This window comes from Tinamus guttatus, unplaced genomic scaffold (assembly GCF_059628265.1).
Source record: "Tinamus guttatus ecotype Peru unplaced genomic scaffold, ASM5962826v1 Tinamus_guttatus_pri_ptg000156l, whole genome shotgun sequence".
Lineage (NCBI taxonomy): Eukaryota > Metazoa > Chordata > Aves > Tinamiformes > Tinamidae > Tinamus > Tinamus guttatus.
Genome location: NW_028288690.1, coordinates 1,075,780 through 1,097,918, shown reverse-complemented (window position 1 = coordinate 1,097,918; position 22,139 = coordinate 1,075,780). Strand labels below are relative to the sequence as shown.

Below are 22,139 nucleotides of genomic sequence, written 5' to 3'. Positions count from 1 at the left end.
GACTAAGCTAGATTACTTCTGTTAAGAGTCAATTACAGCTATGCTCATATAACGCCATTTCATTTGATAGAAAAGAAAGCAGCACATTATCAAAATGGATTAGCAAAAAAAAAAAAAAAAAACCACAAACTACTGGTCAATAACCCAAAACCCAGCTGGATTATCTTCAGAATGGTCTTCAGAAAATAACACGGCTTTTCATGTCTAAAAGCATTTCATTTACAACCCAAAATCTCCAGCACTTCAAAGGGAGCATTAACCAAGTGATATTTGAAACAAACCTCTTTGTCAGTAACAACCCTGAGAAATCAATGTAAAATATTTGTAACAGATCTTCCGTACCTTTCATTTCATGCTTCATCTAATCTTATTTCCTATTCTGGCAGTCTTCTCCAAATAAAAAAAAAAAAAAAAAGTGGGATTTCAGTTCAGCAACTAGGATTCATCTCAGAAAGCTGACTCTTTCATGGGTGCCTGACAAGGGAATGTTGGGCTGAGCTCTGTTATGAATTCCATACAGACTATGGGTACTGTGAGAATTTCTGTTTCCCCTACAGGTAAGCAAAACCTCAAGCAATTAGTTGGCTAGGATTTGAAGTGTCAAAAATCAATATCGGTTTGTTATTTGTGGCCTGGATTCAATAAGGCAGAAGGAATCAAGAGATTCGCATTCATCAGATGTTAATTATAAGTAACATTTATGCTTATTTCTCTGCTTTTATGTGCTAAAAATAGATTTGGTTAAGAATAATGATCTCTGCTGTGACACAGCAATCTGTCCTAACTGTGTTTAGCCAAGGAACAAAATGTGACCCAAATTGCCTGTGGCCCTGTAGTCTGGACAATTTTTCATGTTACACTGTATTCTGTAAAAAAATCCCGGTAGCTATTTGATAACATATGAAAGCAGACAGGGTGGTTATACCATTTTTTTCCTAATCTCCATATTTCTGCCAACAGCAAATAACTGTTTTCTGACTTTTATTAACAGCAGCTGTAGGACTCTTCTTTACTGGCTTCATTTGATGGGTATATGAGCTGGAGGGCTAGCAGTGGACTGGCTTTCTCACTACTGGAGAAATATGGGATGTATCTGAATAAATGCATCATCTGAGGTCAGAGAGGGCTTTTGAAGTGAATTATCAGTATCTCCATACTGATCATGACTGAGTTCACACTGCAGAGCTGTCTCAGAGTGTGCAAACTGGTATATGTGAGATGTAATGAAATTGGAAAAAGTGCTCTAGTCATCTACTGTGCTACTGTGCTCCAGCCATGAATGGTCAGACAGCCCAAGGGATGAAATTAGTCTTAAAAAAAAAAGAAAGCAAGAAAAAAAAGAAAGAAGAAAGACCTATAAAAAGACCTACAAAATACATACAGCACGGGTACTGAATTTTTATAATGTCTTCCCTCCATGGATCTAATCCTGCTGTGCCTCCTGCTTGCTAATGCAGATGAGCATCGGTAGCTCTTGAAAGTCTCCAGATCCTATCTGGATCAGCAAGTAGAATCTACAAAGAGCAAACATGGAAATGCTCATCCAAAGCAAGGAAGGGCTTCAGAGTGTCTAAACATGGCTATTAAAAACAGTGACATAATTTTCAGGAAGTGGTGAGATCAGCTTAAAACCATGATATTAAGGAGGTGCTTTTGGGTTTCACATAGAAACACTTGTGCATTTATGAGTTTCAGATCATTCTGACATTCTACTTCACTGAGGCTTTTAGGAGTATTAGATAACATTTCACAAAATGACAAAACTTAAGATCTGTAAATACCAGTGTATTCACGGCAGAACTGCAGGAACTGCCAGTATTAAAATCTCTTGTCGTTTTAACAAAATTCTGTGTTCTATTTCTGCCTGCCTTTCAAGCCTTTAATGCATCTCAATACTTAAATCTTGTTATATATGACTGAGATTGTCTTGCAGTCTTTTGTCAACATTGTTCTTTCCTGCTAATTTGCCTATCAAAGCTTTTGTATTATTACGATTAACATCATGTACTTTCCTTCATTTAACTTGCAGCGTTAATGCAGTGATATGTACCTGGCATGACTGCACAAGTTGCTGTGTAATTAGCAACCCATTTCCCAACACATTTGGGAAATAAACTTTGTCGCAATCACTGATTCTCTTTACCAATTTTTAAAAGCTCCTCTGTAAGAGACATGATTTTTGTGCTCGTTTCAATTACGCACTGGGGTCCTGTGCATGTTGCATCGACATAGTGCAGCTGGCCTTCTGGCCCAAGAGTGAATGGGAAAATGTTGCTTTGTAAGAAAACGTGCTTGCCTGGTTGCAACACTCACTCCTTAGGCCTCTGGGAAGCACGCTTCAGCTCCCTTTTCAGTCATGAACTACTGGGCCCCGGCCAGTCCTTCTAACAAGACGGCTCACTGCAGTGCCTACTTCTTTGTGCCTCGACAAACAACCCTGCTACATTTCTATGTACAGTTAAGTCCAGTTAAGAGCTGGACACGCGAGGAAGGCTGCAGGTCTTAATTCCCTTGAGGCCCTCAGCCCTTAATCCGCCAAATGGCAGATTGGTATTATCTGCACTGCAGCTATACAATATGTTACACGCTCTTGTGACAGCTGCCCAAGGCAGAGTAGGAATCCTTTCCTGCACTTGGCAGTATTATCCACATGCTGCTTGGTTTCCAGGGCTGCAGGAGTTCCCAGAACATACTGTGTGTATCCAAGTCAAATTCTAACTATGGTCGAAGGACTTTCTAGGGCAAATAGTGGCTAAATCAATACCATGGAAAAAGAAAATGTAATGCTTGTAAAGCATGGAAAGTGCTTTCACTCTAATTCTGTCAGTGGCCAGAAGGAAATAGGACAACCATCGTGCTGTCAGTGCAGCTCTCACAATGACGGGAGAGAGCAGAACACGCTCGTATCTTTCTCAGGCCATGTTTTGCAGGGGACAAGCTGGAAGAACAAACATCTTTCTCTAGTTGTTTTAGATGCTGTTAGAAAACAAGAAATATTCAATGTCAAGCAAAGATAAAACATAACAACAAAGGCCCCAAAAGGCAGGATTCCTAGGGCATCTCTTTACGAGTCTCTTTCTATGAAGAATAACTCCAGGTTATTTTGTAGCAATAATTCAAGCTTTCAAGAATGTTTAGCTCTTGGGCAACACCAATGGCCTTGACCCTCACAGACAACCACAAGTCTGTTTTCTGTATGTTGAGCAACCTTCCAGGGAACTGCAGCTCCAGGTGTCCTCTGGGTAAAGTCCTAAGGCTCTCCTCCAATGTACAAAGCCACAAGGTCCCATGTGTGCCCACTACCCAGCTGGCTGATGAACATGGTGCAGTTTGGTGCTGTGGGCAACTGGCTGGAGAAGCCTTCCTCAAAGGACAACTACAGAGCTGTGACTGGTGCTTGGAATTAAGCATGCTGTTAAATGCTTTGTTGGATGGGAGCCTAAATGAACAACATTGTCTGGCAATTTTAGAGCAGGAGACGCCTCCTTAACCATTTGAATTTCTCAAAGGATTCTATTAACTGAGGAGTGAATCCACTGAGTATTTCATGGGACATGAATAAATGTGCTTATAAATGTGATTGACAGGAAGATGGAAGGTATCAGTGACTGGCACATTTCTGATAAGTCTACTTGAAATTATCTGATTGGCCGTCAGACTTTTTTTGCTGCAAACTTTAGATCATGCTTTACTTGACACTGATATGTTTAACTATTAACAGGTATCAGTTTGATGTCATTTTTCTCTCCAGAGGATTTTTGAGTATTCAGTGCAGGTTTATACTTATGTATCGAAAGAAGCGCTTGTCACTCTCAGCTACCATGACAAACTCAGTTTACTGAACACAATCTTGTTGTAAGATGTTAGCTTCTACCAATGGTTTGTGCAAAACTGTCTTTTGGGTGGATTATCTAGTGTCCCATGATTAAGATCTCCCTTCTCTCCTAAGCTTAATTAGCAGGTCATCCACTAATGGAAATCTAATCCTGAATTTATGTATTATTCAAGAATCATTCAAGTACCACCACCTTGAACACCATCTAAAGTCTTTCAAAGACTAAATGACAATTTCATAAGAATCTTGAAGACCAAGGGATGTCCTGATTTCAGTAATACCAAGGGTTAATTTTGTCCAATCTATTAATTATAATGCTTTCGGTCACCATGATATTTTAAGCCATGTTTTCACATGCTAGCAGCAACCTTCTGTCTTCCTCTGTAGCTGCAGATTCAATAGTAGCAGGGATCTGTGCATGTCAGGATGGTTTCTGCAGCAGTCGCAAATACACACAGTTTATAAATGTGGTCAGTGGCTGGGGAGTTGTACTAGGATTCTAGAGAGCTAGTTCTAGTCTGGGATCTGACATTGGCCTGCCAAGAAACTCTCTGTTTTCCCTTGTTATAAACAGATATGATAGCAACTGTAAAGAGTGAATGCAAAGCTTTATATAATGGTCGAGTGTTGGTCCTGCGATTTCTAGACTAACTCCTCCTCAGTCTATGACAGTGCTCTGTAACTATTATTGGAATGCACACTCATAGTAAAGGTAAATCATAAGGGTATTTATTGTATCAGATGATGTACACCAGAAATGAATATGGAAGCAAATTATTTTGGCCTGTAAGTGCAGAAAGAAAAGCTCTTTCTGTCTCAAGTAATTATAGGTATTAAGTACATCATGCTAAGAACTTTATAAATTTATCTGTATTTCTGGTTTTATTGTTAATTATCTGGATGACATTTTCGTTTGTAACAGATAATGTCTTTAGGATTTGCCTATGCTGCAACACATGGGCATCATTTTGGAGCTTTTCTATATTGCATTTGGATACATCATAGAATTTATAACAGCTTTATTTGTTTCCACCTGCCAGGACACAGTGGGATCATGGCACTATTCCAATATTAAATAAATTTCCTGGTAGCAAGATTCTCTTTTTATAAACTAAAAGGGACTCTGTGCATTGGAGCCAAGGCTGAAGTCATGTGAGAGACCAGAAAGAGCCTCCTCAGTACTGTACATCTCATATTTGTCAAATGATAAAGGTTCTGGTTTTAGAAGAAATAGTGGGATTTTCTGGTCACTAGCCAGTCATCTCAGTTAGATGCTCACTAAGGACAACTGGAAAAGTGACGTGTGCTAACAAGGTCTATCTTTTCAGCTTACAAGGAAAAGATGAAGGAGCTGTCCATGCTCTCCCTGATCTGCTCTTGTTTTTACCCTGAACCTCGCAACATGAACATCTATAAGTATGATGGTGAGTAACTTTCACTGGAAATCACCTTTCATGTCAGATTATGTGCTCATCCTGGGAAATGACTCAGTTCACTCTCCTTGTATCTAATGTTAGTCCTTTGTTATTTTGCTGATTTAACAATTATTTGCTGTTTTTGACTATTAGCTTCTATTGACTGGTTATTACTCATACTGCTAGATATTTGTTGCTGATACCTGCTAACTCAACTGCTATAGCAAGCCCTTTAAAATTGAACTGTAGTTCAACTACTCTGTAGTTCAAGTTTCAACTTAGTACCCAGAGAAGTGCAACCTATTTGAGATCTTCACAGCTAACATAATTCTTGAAGAAACCAAGAAAATATAAAAGAATGCTTAAAGCATTAATCAGCTTGGTCGTTTCTCTCAGGGGTTTGGAATAACACAGAGCCCCAGTAAGTTTCCAGAACTACTGTAAATTTTTATCTTTTGAAGATTAAGATAAAAGTAAGCTATAACAGATCAAATGGAATGTACCTCTTCTGAGAACAGTTTCCAGCCCATAATCTGCCATTTCATTTAAACTGGCAAAGGCAAAGATGCTAAATATTTTGTGTGCACTTCTGATCCTAAGCTACTGTCTGTGCTGCTTCTCTCCTCAGTATCAGTGCAGTATCAAAGGGCTTACCATTTCTTACCTTCCTGTGCAGATATGGAAGTTAAACAGATCAACAAACGTGCCTCCGGCCAGGCCTTCGAGCTGATCCTAAAGCCACCATCTCCGGTCTCAGAAGCACCACGAACTTTAGCCTCTCCAAAGAAGAAAGAACTCTCCCTTGAGGAGATCCAGAAAAAGCTGGAAGCTGCAGAGGAGAGGAGAAAGGTATGTTTTCTTACAAAGATGTTCATAATTATGCCTGAATTCATGTATGCAATAACAGCCAAGTTTCTTAATTGTTGGTATGTTTTCCATTGCATTTTTTTCAGCATTTTGCTAGCAAACTTGATTTGGTTTGATGTTTGGGGATATGGATCGTAAAATAGAAATAACTTTGGACAAGAAGCCCAGGGGAATTTCAATACACATGCTTACTCTGTGTGTTAGGTTGTACTCAGACCACATACAATAGTTGCTGAAAATCATTGCAACTCTTCAGGTATCTAAGAGAGGAATATGGGATCAAAAAGCTACTGTTCATGCTACCAGATATTGAAATCTTGTGGTGTCCGTCGAAATCAGTCACAATGTCTAGGCAGCTAAAATGTCTGCTTTGTGCAAGATGGAGGGTCAGCCCTGAATGCGGAGCACTCCAGGCCACTCTCCTGAAGGATGCACAGCTGCTAAGTAAGCACTGCCAGCAGCACTCCTCAATGTTGGCCTTGTAGGGTTATCTACAGAACAAGTCTTTTCCTCCTCATGACCTTACTCACATTTCACAATTCCTAAGCTTTCCACACAGAGCTTGGAAGGGTTCTTAGACTGTCCTCACCAAGTTGTTGACCCTACAAATGCAAGGTGCATGCAGTCTTAAGACCACATGGGCTATTTGTCTTTCATGATGATAGTAGTATTGAAGACATCTTATTTTGTACTCCTGCTAAACTTTCTCTGGGACAGATTTATATTTGTTCTTAGTCAGAACTAGCTCAGATTGCATTTTTGTTTTGTTTGCTTGCCTGTTTGCTTGCTTGCTTTCTTGCTTTATTTTTTTCCAGAAGATAAAAGACCAGATTATAGATCACATAGGTCAGAGGAGGACCGACAAAGCTAACAAGCAGCTCACACTGGCAGTCTGATTCTTTTAATCTGAAATCGGTGCTCTTCTGTATGGGGCAACCTTTTATACAGTGTTGCACCATTTGAGGGAAGTCATGACTGGCTGCAAAGGCCACAGAAACACTCCAGCCATGGTAATCCTTTGTGCTGGTTAACCCATTTCCTTGTGCTAAGGCCTTTTTGTAATAATCAGCTGACATCATTATTCTGTGGCAAATCTGCCCCAGCAGTAAAAAATGACATTTACAGAATCTTCTCCAGACGTGGGCAAAAACGTCTAGAGATGTTCAGGTACAACAGCCATACCATAGATACCACATGAAGCATCTCCTAGCACAAAAAAAAGCTCTCCATTCTTCTCTCACTCCCGTCACGCCGGATCAATTTGTCACTTCCAGGAGCATCAATGGAGCAGTCACACTGCTGTGGCCTAATGCAGTCCATTGAAGTTGGTAGATCTGGACTACTGACATGTGCCCCATATGCCTGACCTTTATTTTTAACTTTCAGCAGAACCTCACTCATTTGAACAATTCACTTAGCCGAACATTGAAGCGCTGCAGTATTTGCTATTCCTGCTGCCTTGCTAATGCACGAATTTATGTGCTTTAATTTATAAACATTACTAATATTGCTTCTTTAAGTTTTACTTCTCTGTGTTTTAGTACAAGGACTTGACCATATATGAAAAGAATATGCATTTGCTCTAGTACATATCCAGCAAAATGAGATTTCATGTGTCCAAATGATGATATACTTCAAGGACTCTAAATGTGTGAAATGCCTCTATCCTGAAGACAAATACTTGAATAAAGAAATGGAGACAGAAAAAATGGAAGCAATTAAGAAACCCAATATTATGCATATACTTAGTAGAAAATATAAACTGTATGTCCCAGAAATTTCATTTCATTTAGCTTCATTGATTACTGTTTGATTTTCCTCTAAAGGAAAAATCATTAATGGTAATCAGTGTTAACAATACAGCCATTTCTTTCCCTTCCTATGAATGAACATATAACTAAGTGAATTATTTTGATAGACAAGACCCTCCACATCATCACTGCAGCAGAAATTGTTAAGAAAGGAACAGAAAACAAAGCAGAAAACTCATTACATTACCCTTAAAATCCCTGGTGTTCCCACATCCCAAATATTGCCTTGGAGTTTGGGTCTGAAAGACTATAGTGCAGAGAAAGATAAAAAAAAAAAAAAAAAAGAGGAATAGAAATCCATAAGAAGATATATTAAATGGCTCCCCACTCTTCGCTGGGAACAGACAAGGTGGAAAGTAAAATAGAAGTCTATAAAGGCCTGAATGGTAACGCAAAGAGGAAGAGGAACAATCACGTTATGGCTTGCGCAATCCAGACAGGGAGAAACACTCAATGAAACAACCAGAGAGCAAGTTCAAAACACAGAGATAACCTTTGCATGAGTTGCTTGATCAAGGTGTTGGATTTCCTGCCACAGGATGTTTAGAGGACCCTACCATATTAATTATCTGAAAAAGAGAATTGCAAAATCCATGGAACACTGCTTGTAGAAAATGATAAAATGGATGCAACCTCTGGGTCAGAAAATATATAACCTGATGACAGCTGGAAATGACAAAGATATATGAAGGGAAGGACCAGGCAGATTTGCTGAACTTCAGCTACACTTTCCCTAAGCATCTTCCACTTTCTCCTTCTAGACAAACCGAGTATATTTTTTTCTGAGATCTCGCATGGATGGCAGTTATTAGCACACTTTCCTATCCATGCACCATAGCTCTCAGGCATAACCAGTCTAAATCATGTTCCTCCAGTACACATCTAATTAAAATCAAGTATAACGAATGGATGAGAATTCTCATTTTTGTAAAAGTAATAATTGATTTCACACTGTTTAAGAATTAGGCTCTGCTAATTAGACAGTGTTCATTAATACATTTTCAAATTCCTGTGAGAAAATCTACACCAATCCATGCACTTTAGCAGTCTCCTATTAATGCTATTTCCTGTTTCTATACTTCCCCATACATGTTCACAGTCCTTCTTCAATTTGTCCCCCCAGTTTTTTTCAATTTTACCTCACTTAACAGGCCCTCTTAGTGACCCCTTACTCTCAGATTAATCTGGATGCATGGGATTTTTTTTTTCTTTTACACCACATAGCGAGAGACATTTTGGCTAGTTATAGATTTGTCCTTTCCATTTATAGAATTCTCTTCACAGTATGCCGTTATTATCCCATTATTTTTAGGGGGGTGTGTGCTATATTTTCATACCTTGGTAGATATTCAAAAAGATCTTGCCACCCTTCCCAGTTAAGAAATTAGGCCACAGCAACACTGTGAGCAGCAGAAGTTTATTCCTCAAAGAACATTTAGCATTTATCAATTTCTACCCACTAGCCCTGAATATTTAGCCATTACATTGGATTCATAGACTTCAAAAGCCCTACATGGAATTATATATCTTTATTGCCTTTATTCAACTTATTAGCATGAAAATGAAACTCCAAGGGGATGCACATTTCTACTAGATTTTGGATTATGGGAAAGAAACTATATGCAATTAAATCCTCTTAACAGCTTTGTATGTGGATGAAATTTAATCAGGTTAGTCCCTAGCGCTTAGCACCACCCGTAATGCTGAAGAACAACCATATTTTTTAACTTTCATTCTGCTGGTTCTATGATTACAGCAATATGAGCTTTTAATGCCATTGTTATATTGCTATGAGGTGCTCCCACTCTGCCACCCAGCCTGGGCAAGCTCACTCAGCTACCCAGGGAGCCCAGCTCAGCACCAAACTTGCTGTCCCACCACAGCATTAAATGGCTTCCCTCAGAATTTGTACTAAAATTTTTATTTTAAAAATTAACCTGTAAGCAGAAACATTCATAGGTGACCTTTGGAGGAAGGCCCCATGAAATGCTTTAAACTGAAATAATTCAGGATCCAGACCTTATAAAATAATGATCGTTTAAGTAAGTACTTGTTCTCAGGGCAAAGTCTCCAAGACAGCTTAGTCACACAGACCGTGCATGACGTATACCTCATATACTGGGCACAAAATATTCCCTTCCCCAAAGGGGTGAGAAGCTACATTCTTCCACGTTATTCCTACTTCCCTCTTTCATATCCCATTTGTGAGGGAGCAGGCCAGGCTGGGAGGAGAAGCGCTGTCCAAGGCATCGTCCTCCTTTCTTGCCCACCTATTATTTGGCTGTGTTTGTGCAGACACAAAGTACAAAGGTACAAAATGAAGTGCAGTCGCTTTGTAGAAAGATCCCAGCAAGACTTGTGGGGACAGCATAAAAACTAAAGTCTTTTTATCTCATTTTCATTTACACCATAGTGTTTCTATATATTGTGCTTTGCGTCCAATTTTGACAATAGTTGCCCAAAACTGCAAGCCAGTTGGCAATTTCTCATGCAATAGAAAAAAGCATTAGGCTGTCAGTTATATGCCCATATCACCTGCTAGGAGAGGGTTCAATGCTAGGCACAAAGGTCTGTTTGAGAGGATTCAAAGTCACGAGCAGAGATAACACACAGAGTGCCAGCAAAGCCTCTCCTAGAAGTCTGCAATATACTCTGCCGTCAATGAGCCATCCCAATACTGTGAGACAAATTGACCTGCCAAAATGATCCTCATTTACTTTAAAATGCCAGGCATCTAACTGTTGTAGATCCAAAAATGCCTCAAAAGCTTGTAGGGACATCAGGTAAATGGTTCAGGTGATGCCTGCTACATCAGCTTGGCATCTCTTGTTCTCCCCAGTGAGCCAAAACCTGGAGGACTGTAACTTTATGCCAGTTTAGGAAGAGAAAGGAACTGATCAAAGTAAGTTTTCTTGTTTCTCATTGTGGGCAGCCTGTTTTTTCCCTTTGCATCCTTAGCAAGCCTGACCAAAACTCCTGAAATAAGGTTCCTGACAAAAGGATTATCATCAAAGTTTAAACACAGTTTTGGACCACATACGTCACTAGAAAATTTGACACTGGTTTCAACAGAACTAGGATTTAAGCTTCAGCTTTTGCTTGCAGACTGCTCTAGCTCTCCTGACTGAAGATCATTGCACTCGTTTGCTCTGTAGACCTGCAGGGCAGGAGCAACCTCCCTCTTTTTCTCGTCTGCCATTGCTTTGGCAGAAGAACAGTGCTTCAGTGTGTGTATGCAAACTGTCTGGGACAGTGAGTCTTCACATCAGCCAGACAGGGTCTAATGTAATAGAATACTCTAAAAATAGTACACTCCAGTGAGGAACAGAGATTCAAAGAGTCTGTGCAATGAGGGAGATCTGACTTGACTCTATTCCTTTACTTTTTTTTGGGGGGGGGGGGAGGGGCAGGGGGAGGAGAGAGGAACAGGGAGGGAAGGTGGTGGGCCAGAGTATATTGTTTCCTCTGAAAATGTCACTGCTTCAAGTCATCATTTCTTCCTGATTAATACCTAGGCTTTATTGTGGCATTTACACTACAGTAGAAGCCTTTAATCCTGTCTCTTCACAATCTGATCCATTAATAGTATCTTTTAAATATACAATACACTAAGGCATATCAGAGTTAATGCAGCTTCTACTGAATGTTTTAATCTAAAAAAATCCAGTGAGTGAATGAATATTGTGTTTTGAAGGTGGAGTTCTCGTAACGGGATAGTCTACCTCATACATCCTAATATCTAAAATAGTCAGGTGAACGCATTCAAGCAGAAAATCCCTAGTTTAAAAGCAATTGCCTGAGCCCATTTTCTGCCTTTAAGAATAATCAGTTCATTTTATCTCTGCATAAATGATTTCAATATTTGGGTGTACAAGTTAAAGAGAAGACGACAAATGTGAGAAAATAAAAGTACTTGTTGTTCAGACAAATAGGATTTTCTTCTTGTGAGCAGTAGTTAAAAAGTAAATATTATAAGTCCAAAGCCAATTTCCGTAGATAATTTTGCTCCTAATGTGAGTGTTTAGATGTCTGCATCTATATCTGACCAACTAATCATGAGATACAGGATTTCTTTTGAAGCAGGCATCTCTGAAGACTTCTGTTTAGGGGCATATGATACTTTAGAAATATAAGATGAAGGTCATAAGATGTTTGCCTGTATTAGTCATCTTTGTGCCACATTATTACATTTCTAGGAGCAAAACTATCTCTATCAGGAATGCCTTACAACATTTTTAGTCCTCAACAGCGAGCATTTGAGATGGCAACTGTAGACGCATTATTAAGCCCTTAAGAAGTCAGTGAGTTATTCCTCACTTGTTTTCTCTCTTCTCCTCTTTCTTTTCCTCCTTATTAGTATTTTTATCTTTCATGCTATTTTCATTTTTTTTAACTCATTTTCTTAGAGTTACAAGTTTCTTTTAGACAAAAATGAATAGCTATAAGAGAAGCATTTATCGTGAGCCAATTACAAGTGTACTAGAAATGGACAATCAAGCTGTTGAGAATATGATTTCCAGCAGTCTACACACCACAATGCTGGGAATAAATTTGGTAACAATTTTTTTTTCTTATGCTGGAATCCCATGTCAAGACTATGGCAGTCCAAACACAACGGCTAAATGCCAACACAAGCAACAAAGCCGAGGGGTGATTACATTAGGAATCAGGGGTCATTCATTTTAGCTATTTCTGGGTGTTTAGTAGACTTTGAACAGACAGGGTGGCCAGGTTCTTTTGCCAAATCGGTTTGAAATGGATAATCACTCCACAATTCAGAACAAAAACATGTCAACTCTATTCCAAAAATGTCAGGAGGGGACTGAAAAAATGATCTGAGCACAAGGGAAATAGGCAGACACAGCTGGTGTACAATGGCATTAGAGGAGTTCAGAGCATCAGCCTGAATGAAACTCTGCCCTGGGGATTTAGTTTCTTTTTTTCTTTATTTCTTTTTTTTTTTTCTCTCTCTCCCTTCCTCTGTATTTTTCACCAGACCTGGGGTGCCTTAAACATTTTAAATGAGCAAAAAGAACACATTTTAAGGCATATCATAAAAGAAAATCTTGTTAGGAGTGTGCAGTTAATTCCTGAGGCCTGGTTTAGATTTCATTCAAACCTTACTAGTGCCAATGCAATTTACATTCAGTAAATGCTGAATTAGGGGATGAGGATTTTCTTTATTAGTGGCCAAATTAGTTTTGAATGTGCTGTCTCCAAAGACAGCCTCTAGAACTGTGTATTTTAAAATACAGTGCTCTGATTTTTCACAGTTCTCTTAGATTTATGTTTATAAAAACTAGTCCAAAAGATAAAGCATCCGAAGGGAAGAAAACTTCTCCAAGCTCAGGATCGGTGCATTCCTACAAGAAAGAAGTCAAGCAAGGTGGGCAGGAGACCTGTGTGGATGGGCAAGGAGCTGTTGAGTAAACTCAATGAGAAGAAAAGCACGTACGTAATGTGGAAGAAGGGCCAGACCACATGGGAAGAATATAGGAACATTGTCAGAGATTGCAGGGATGTGACAAGGAAGGCCAAGGCCTGTTTGGAATTAGAGTTAGCGAGAGATGACAGGGACAACAGGAAGGGCTTCCACAAATATATCAGCAACAAGAGAAAGACTAGGGAAAATGTTAGTCTGCTGCTGAATGGGGAGGGTGCCTTGGTGGCGGATGATGCAGAGGAAGGCAGAGTTGCTAAATGCCTTCTTTGCTTCTGTCTTTACTGCTAGGGCCAGTCCCCATGTACTGAGCCTGGAAACAAGAGAGAGAACCAAGAGAGAGGAGGACTTTCTGATGGTCGAGGAGGGTTGGGTTAGGGATTATTTAGGCAAACTGGACACCCATAAATCTATGGGCCTGGATGGGATGCACCCAAGAGTGCTGAGGGAACTGGCAGGGATCATTGCTCAGCTGCTCTCCATCATCTTTGAGAGGTCATGAAGAGCGGGGGAGGTACCAGAGGACTGGAAGAAAGCCAACGTCACTCCAGTCTTCAAAAAAGGCAAGAGGGAGGAGCCAGGAAACTACAGGCCAGTCAGCCTCACCTCCATCCCTGGAAAGGTGATGGAGTAGCTCATCCTAGAGACCATCTCTAGGTATGTCAAGGAAAAGAACGTGATCAGGAATAGTCAGCATGGATTCACCAAGGGAAAGTCGTGTCTGACAAACCTGATAGCCTTCTACAATGAGCTGACTGGCTGGATGAGCTCTACTCAGCTCTGGTGAGGCCGCACCTGGAGTACTGTGTGCAGTTCTGGGCTCCCCAGCACAAGAAGGACATTGAGCTTCTAGAGAGTGTCCAGTGGAGAGACACGAAGATGATTAAGAAGACTGGAGCATTTGTCATACAAGGAAAGACTAAGAGAGCTGGGCCTGCTTAGTCTGGAGAAAAGAAGGCTGAGAGGAGATTTGATTAACATGTTCAAGTACCTGAGGGGTGATTGTAGGGAGGATGGGGCCAGGCTCTTCTCCATGGTGGCCGGTGACAGGACAAGGGATAATGGGTACAAGGTGAAACACAGGAAGTTCCATCTCCATGTAAGGAAGAACTGCTTTCCTGTGAGGGTGACAGAGCCCTGGAACAGGCTGCCCAGAGAGGTTGTGGAGTCTCCTTCTCTGGAGATCTTCCAAACCCGCCTGGATGCCACCCTGTGCCACGTGCTCTAGGTGTCCCTGCTGGAGCAGGGGGGTTGGACTAGATGATCTCTAGAGGTCCCTTTCATTCCTAAGCATTTTGTGTGATTCTATGTGAAAACGAAACCTGAGAAATGGACAAATACCCCAAAGTCCCAATGGCTTTTTGATATTTCCCATTGCAAGCCAATACTCCTTTCAAAAGTGTTATAGGCCCAGTGAAAACCTTATCTTTTATTCTGGAAAAGTCTGCTTTTTAAATCTGGGAATGCTTTATTTTATAACAAATTATATATATTTCTAATGTCGTGAGATGTTAGACTTTCAAAATAAGAAGTCACTCCCCAAAACTTTCATGAGAAAGGACTTTAGAATTAGCATCTTTTCTATTCAAACTCCTAGCAGGAAAGGAAATACCTCTTTAGATTATCAAAGTTACCTTGGGATCATTTAAGCGAAGAGTCCCCAAAATTCATACCAGAAACCAAATTTTAATGATTATAACTTTTTCCAAAGTAGATGTAGAATTGCTATTGAATAGTAAATAAAACATAAAAAGCTAAATTGTGGGAAGAACTTCCCACATTAAGTACAGGTCAAGTTAAGCCACTCTTGTTGGTTCAAAAAGGGTGAAAATGGCTGAAGATGTTCATTTTTTTATTATTTTTATGTTGTACACAAAGTATTTCAAAATTATTTTTTTCCTTTTTGAGGTAGGCCAATACTTAAAGAAACATTGAAGGCTAAATATATGGAAGCAAATATTTGCTCAAAAATAACCTATTTGTTATTAGTAACTGTGGTAATAATAATTATTAACAAACTTATGAAAATTATTGATAGTTTTTTTAATTTGGGGGGGAAGGTATGATTTTTGAATCAGTCTATAAAATTCCTTCTTTGCCCTGCTCTCTCTGGCTTCTTTTCCTCCCTTTCCCCTTCAGCAAAGCTCCCCCTCCTCTTGGCTGAGCTGATCTGGGGACTTTCTGTTCTTACTTGCAGTACCCTTTGGCCTGCGCAACACTTATTTTGCGTGAGACCAAGAACTGAGAAATATTTGCTACTCAGCATGTTCCTATTCAGCATGTTCTATAGTGGGAGGTAAAACAAGGAGGAGCCCTTCTTAGGTACAAACCAATCTAGGGGACCATTTCCTTCAGTAAGTGCTTTGAGATCCCACATAAATGGGCTATGAGCCGTTAACTGGAAGCAAACCAGAGATGACAACAAATAAAGTAAATGGCCAGGATTTGCAAAAGCAGCTTTCCCCTCTGATTTTGAGCAAGCCAATGTAGTGTTTTAAAGCAACATATATTTTTCTCGAGTGTCTTGCAGCAAGATATTCTGCCTGGCTTTTGCAGTCTTTTCTAGAATCTACCTAACTTGCCTTGTCAGTATGTTTGGTTTTATGTACATCTTACTTTTGCTAAAATGTTTTTCTTCTCCTTATAGCTGGATTTCACTCACCTTAAGGAACTGCAGGCTTTTTACTGCATTTGAAACCACTCAGATAGAAGTTAATAAGATTCATTACCGCAGACCATAATTATTGGTTAAACTCCTTATTTCAGGTCTTTAATTAAAATTTTACAGATAACAATGTTGTGTTGTGATCTGCACTGAAATATTCACATAGCTTCCCAGAGCCTTGTTTCATTCCTCATTTTCTGTTTTGTTTCTAATGTTCCCTCTAATTTATTTTATGCAAAAGCATAACATGCTGTTTATCACTTCCAAATAACCCTCCTGAAATATATTATCTTTTTGACTAGACTTGCCTGGAGAATGGGCCCAACACTGCAAGCTCTTTGGCTTCTCTACAAGAATTAGTGGTTTCATGTTAGTAATTTGATTTAAAATAATAGAAAAGCTTATAATTCTGAATAATGGATTTAGAATGAAGAATAGCACAGTGTTGTGCATAAGCTGCATTTAATTCCTACATGCTGCTTCCATCTTCCTTGCAAAACATAAGCTTTTAAGTAAAAATTGTGGTATTTGGGTATTTTTTATAGAATAAAATCCTTTTCATTTTCCCTCTTTGTTATCAGTGAAGTGGAGCCAAACAGAAGTATAATGGAAAGAAAACACTGTCTGAACAGCTAGTTCTTAGCTTTCACTACTGTAGGCATCAAAGCCTCTCATGACTATTCAATCACGTACTTTTAAGAGCAATCCAACTTAGGCAAAACTGCACCTCCATTTCTGAAGCCTCTTTCACCACCGCACATAGCTTCAGTCCTCAGTCCTTATCGCCTCCCATCAAAGTGCTCATGGCTAGTGTAGTAAGCGAGGCAAGGAAAGGCAACGGCACACGGCAGTGTTGCTTGCCAGGAGACGCGCTCCACACACGTCACGGCCTCTAAGCCCCTGTGACTGAAACTAATCCTGTTTATACACAGAAGTGATTATACAAGCAATGAACGTAACAACAAAAAAGCAAACTTTGTACGGTTTCCAAACTTAGTGAACTGTTGTCCTTAGGGAGGTTTTGCTCCACGTAAGTGTTTTGTGAGACACTCATTTCAGCCACCTGTCTTGCTGTTTCCAGTCCCAGGAGGCCCAGGTGCTGAAACATCTGGCAGAGAAGAGAGAACATGAGCGAGAAGTGCTTCAAAAGGCTTTGGAGGAGAACAATAACTTCAGCAAAATGGCAGAGGAAAAGCTGATACTGAAAATGGAACAGATCAAAGAAAACCGTGAAGCTAATTTAGCTGCTCTTATTGAACGTCTCCAAGAAAAGGTAACTGTGCCATCCCTCCTCACCATATGCTAGAGAGGAAAGTCTAATCAATAGTTTTAAGAGAGAGCATGGAGTAGCTCTTTTCTCAGTTGTTAAAGTTGAGGGATTTTTATAAGTAAGAGCCCCTGGTGCCTATCTAAAACACAACTCACTTTTGAAAGAGACTGAGCTTTCCTGTATCCATATCACCAATTCTGCTGCTCCCTGTTCCTGCTGCCCTTGATCTTGGTCTAGGGTTTTGTGCCAGCTGAGATCCATGTCCTTATTCCTTCTGACATACAAAGGCAAGGGTCCAGTGTTAAAAGGAGAAGGAAAGCCAAAGAAGGGTTGATTTTCTAGCTTATAAGAAGGCACTGTGAACAAATTAAAGGTCACTTGTGCTTAGAATTTGGCTTTTAAGAAATGTCAGTGACCAAATCAAACAGCTGTAATGTCAGTTTAGTTTTTGGCTTTTCAGAGGGGAAAGATGGAAAAAGAGAAGGGAGAAAAAGCTTTCTTACGCATCAAAAGCTTTCTTATACATCTTCTGTAAATCACGTAACTCAAAGAGAGTAAATCTGTTTTAGAGGCCTTTGTAGAGCTAGAAGAATTCCCTTTAGGAAACAGGTAAATCCTAAAGACCACAGTGCAGGACTGAGTGTGCTCTTCCCAAATAAGCCCTTTCAAGCAAGAAAAGGAAAACTGTAGTTAAAGATTTAGCAGTGATTTTAATTGGTTCTGCAGGAATGATTAGTTGGTTCTGTCAAAAATGAACTGTCTAATATCCTGCAAAGAGGCATAGACAGAAAATCTCTCACAGTTTTTTCAGTGAAAACAGGCGTCCTTCTGAGGACTTTTCAATAATCCCCTGTCCTTCTTCAGTGGAGACAAAAGTATTCTTTCAGAGAGGAGGAAAGAACACGAGTTTTCCAAAAAATGCTGTTACTAGTGAATATGAACACTAGATAATTATCCTTCTGGAGGACTGTGGCCAAATCACTTGACTATTTTTGCATTCGTTTTATTTGCAGGCTCATATCCCTAAGCTTATGAAAACAAAGGAAAAAGGCAATTAGTCATCCTTGAGGTACTAAAAGGAAATGGGAAGGACAGCTGGAGCATCTCTGTGTACTAGATTAGTGCTAACATTAAGACTATTAAGCCCTTTTTCCTCTGAAATGTGATAGTAAATCTTTGAATGAAATCCAAATAACATTACTGAGTAAATATGACAATAACATATCTGGGAAACCTTGTATAGACCAGAAATTAATCATTGTGTGACTACTATTTGCACAAACAAAAAAGTCAACCCTACATATGCAGGAAAAGATGAAGTGAGATATCTAAGTCTTCAAAACTCACCCATAAATGTGGATGTCACCAGGTTTTGGAAGCACTCAGTATCAAGGTAATTTGTATATATTGCAATTAACTGGAGCTCTGAGGGAGAAGACCTTTAGAAACCTGGAGCTCAGGATTACAGATAGTATAAGAAACTGTGATCTACAGTTTCAGGTGTCTTGGCCTGTGATCCACAGTCCAACTCAGGCAATAAAAAGATTCCTGTTGATTTCAATAAAATTTTGACCAATCTGCATAGAAGATTTTCTAACGTATATAAAGACCTAGCAAGTAGCTCAAGTTGAAGTCTGCTAGGATGGATATTTGCTTTTATAATCACCTTTTTATGTTTGCTATTGGGTTCTCGGTGGTGGAGGTGGTTTCAGGGATCAGACACAAGGGAGGTAAAAGTCTGGGAGTTTGACAGTTGAAAAGGACAGAGGTATAAACTAAATCCCCTAAAGCCCAAGAGCTGCCAGAAATAATACAGTTTTATAAACATCATGAGTGGAACATTCCTAAATTTATTTGACAGCTGTTCCTGACCACAGGCCCATTTCCACAGAAGTATCTGAATATACAAATAAGTCTAAAATAATTATGAACTGTTTCTGTGAGAGAGAAGACAACATGGCCAAAGATGAACAGAAAAGCTTAGCACTGAAGTTTGCCAGCAGCTCCCCTACTACCTCAGAGCCGGAGAAGGCACCAAGAAGGACAGCTAGCCCATCATTTGGTCTAAGGGGATGTTTGAGATACATAGATTGACTTGACTGGGTAGGACTAAACTCTCTGACCTTACATTATGACTGCTAAAAACTACAGATAGCATAATAACTATTGTGTCTTCTGCATGCAGTGTGCAAGCAAGGAATTCAAGCCCATTCATCCTTCTCTATATCTGCTTTGTTGGCAACATTTAGGAAGTTGAAAAAAAAAAGTGGGCATATAGCACATTTTATGCAGCAAACACCGCCTCTCAGTGTAGACCCTTAAAAGGAAACTCTTTTAGGTGTTGAGGACCAGATGTAAGGCCTATATCAGACATAAGACCGTGCCCTGGAAGTTTTGCACAGAGGTGAAAGGCACAACCTCAATGGGGTTGTCATCAGAGGTCTTCCTAGGAACGCAGAATGAGAAAGAGGTTTGATTTTTGCCTTCTTGATGTTTTCCAGGAGAGGCATGCTGCAGAGGTTCGTAGAAACAAGGAGCTCCAGGTGGAACTGTCTGGCTGAGAACAGCAATGGTGGATGTGACCCATCCCCACCATTAGCAAACTCCCCCTGCCTATATTATTATGGATCATGAGATATCAGTATGGGAAATGTATGACATGGTTTAAAAAAAACAAGAACTCAATAAAAACTTTAAAAAAGAAACAAAAAATAAAAACAAAAACAATGCGGTCTCTTTGCAGAATGATTTGCTTGATGTTTAAAAAACTTGGATCTTATTTTGTAAATACTTACATTTTTGTTAAAAAATACAAGTATTGCATTATGCAAGTTATTTCATAATCTTACATGTCCTGTAACAGGCTTCTGATGTTGTCTATTCCCACTCAGTTGACTTAGCTGGGTCGGTTCATTTGGAGCACCTCATGTCTATCTCCATTCCCTGCGACTCTCATTCCAACCCATCAATGAGGTCAGTAGTTGTTCTATGGTGCTAGATACCAGCCATTGCCTAATAACCTAGAGCGCTTTGCCATCAATAAGCTTTGTTAAAGCAGTAGCTAGGTGACCGGTATTGTAACTTCCCAGTCAGCTGCCCAAAACAAAAGGCTCTTAAAAAGCAGTTTCTGCAAATGCAATTTGCCTACAGATTTCTGTAGTGAGCTGGCTAATGGAGGTTAAATCATTGCCTACAGATACTTGTTGCTTCTGCCTTTTGAGATGAGAGGCAGCAAATACTGCTTTGCAGCAGACATGAAAGCCAGTGATAAGTCAGTTTAAGGAAAATTTAAGAGGAACATTGTCACCATCAAGCTATGACAAATTCTAAATGATACAAATGCTAATTGTAAAGTGAGCTTAATTTACCACTTGAAAAATTATTGATGGAGCAAATAATAGCATCAAGTGGCTTTATCTGTAGATGCCATGATCTATGATACTCATCTGATGCTACCATACTGCGTGTGTAATGGTACAAAAGGCTACTGAATATTTCACCTGGAACCCGTGAGCCAGTTGTTAAGTTTTTTTGACACTGCTGACTTCCATTCGACATGACTCTTCAGTGTTAGTCAACCCTACCTAGTGACAGACATCTAGAGCTAAGAGGGCTGAAGCAGTAGGAATGACTAGACAGGGTGCTTGTGCCAAGTTCGGTATCACCAAACTTAACACATCATCCCCAAAATAGCTGCAGTTTTGAAGTTGTCCCTACCCCCCTGGAGGTTGCTGCCTGCATATTCTACTCTTCATTAGTGCTATTTTCCTGTATGTCATTGTGAGCAAGCTGTGATTAATAAAGAATTGGGGTTCTGTGAACTGAAAAAGGGCTTGTCTGTTCTCTCGCTCCATTACTTCTCTGGCATGTGGCTATTTGAGGAGGAAACCTCCTGTAATCATAAAAATGTAGAAATGAGACTTAATGCAAAACCTATTAATATGTCAAGCCTATTTCTATGCTAATACAGGACTGACCCCACAATGTGTTTTCCAGTGCTTAGACTTGGCTTATTTTTAACACTGGCATATAATTTAAGCCTATAAATGTTATCTCTGTCACAGCAGTGACACATATTAAACAAGAACTAGCCGCACACACTGACACTCTTTAATCTTGATGTAACAGTGGAACTAAAAAAAAAAAAGGGAATTTGGGTAAAGAAAAGTTAGGAATATGACCATGGGCACAAACATCATAGCTGCAGCAAGAATTTGGCTGTTAATATACTAACTTGTAGGGTAAAAGATTCATTTATGGGATTTATCGAAAACCGCAAAATAGCTATGGAAGCTGTTGAGATACAGCACTGAGATATAAAATTGGATCCAAATCCATTTAAAACTAGAGAGGTGATTCATAATTATCTCTAGAATTCTTTTTCTGATTTATTGAAAGTTGAGACACTTGTTATTTCAGGGACATGGGCCAAAAGCTCCAGATCTGCATCAGGCAGTTTCTGATCCATGAAACCTATTCCATTTCAAAACTAAGCTATGTCTCTGGAAGACTTGGCCAATAGTCAAAAAGCTGCAGAAGTTCTCCTGGGTGCAAAGCTGCAGGGTGGGTATGCAATGAGCTCTGGACCATACAACAAGAGCAGTAATCTCTAACTGTTATGAAAACTTGAGTTTACTGTTGTTCTGACAAAATTGCCCCAGCAAATCTGACAGAGGAAGTCAAATAGCAGACTTTGGATTTGGATGTTGCCAACTCTTCCAATTTTGTAGCTTGGTTAAAGACGCAGTAATTTAAAATAAACAACAACAAAAAAGTCTCGTGTAGGTCAAACTTACATTTCAGTCTGAGAGCATATTGGCTCTGGGTTGACTTCCC

At 39.6% G+C, this 22,139-nt stretch overlaps 1 protein-coding gene across 1 annotated transcript in view; it reads left to right on the top strand.

Annotated features, from left to right (window-relative positions):
* The window catches only part of STMN2 (stathmin 2), a 40,371-nt gene extending 19,239 nt beyond the window's left edge, over positions 1 to 21,132 (top strand). Inside the window, exons 2-5 of the mRNA XM_010221943.2 lie at positions 5,164 to 5,259; positions 5,927 to 6,099; positions 17,115 to 17,306; positions 19,805 to 21,132. Coding sequence (XP_010220245.1) covers positions 5,164 to 5,259; positions 5,927 to 6,099; positions 17,115 to 17,306; positions 19,805 to 19,864 — 521 coding nt within the window. The 3' untranslated portion in view covers positions 19,865 to 21,132. The remainder of the gene's footprint in view (positions 1 to 5,163; positions 5,260 to 5,926; positions 6,100 to 17,114; positions 17,307 to 19,804) is intronic.
* Positions 21,133 to 22,139: the final 1,007 nt, after the last annotated feature.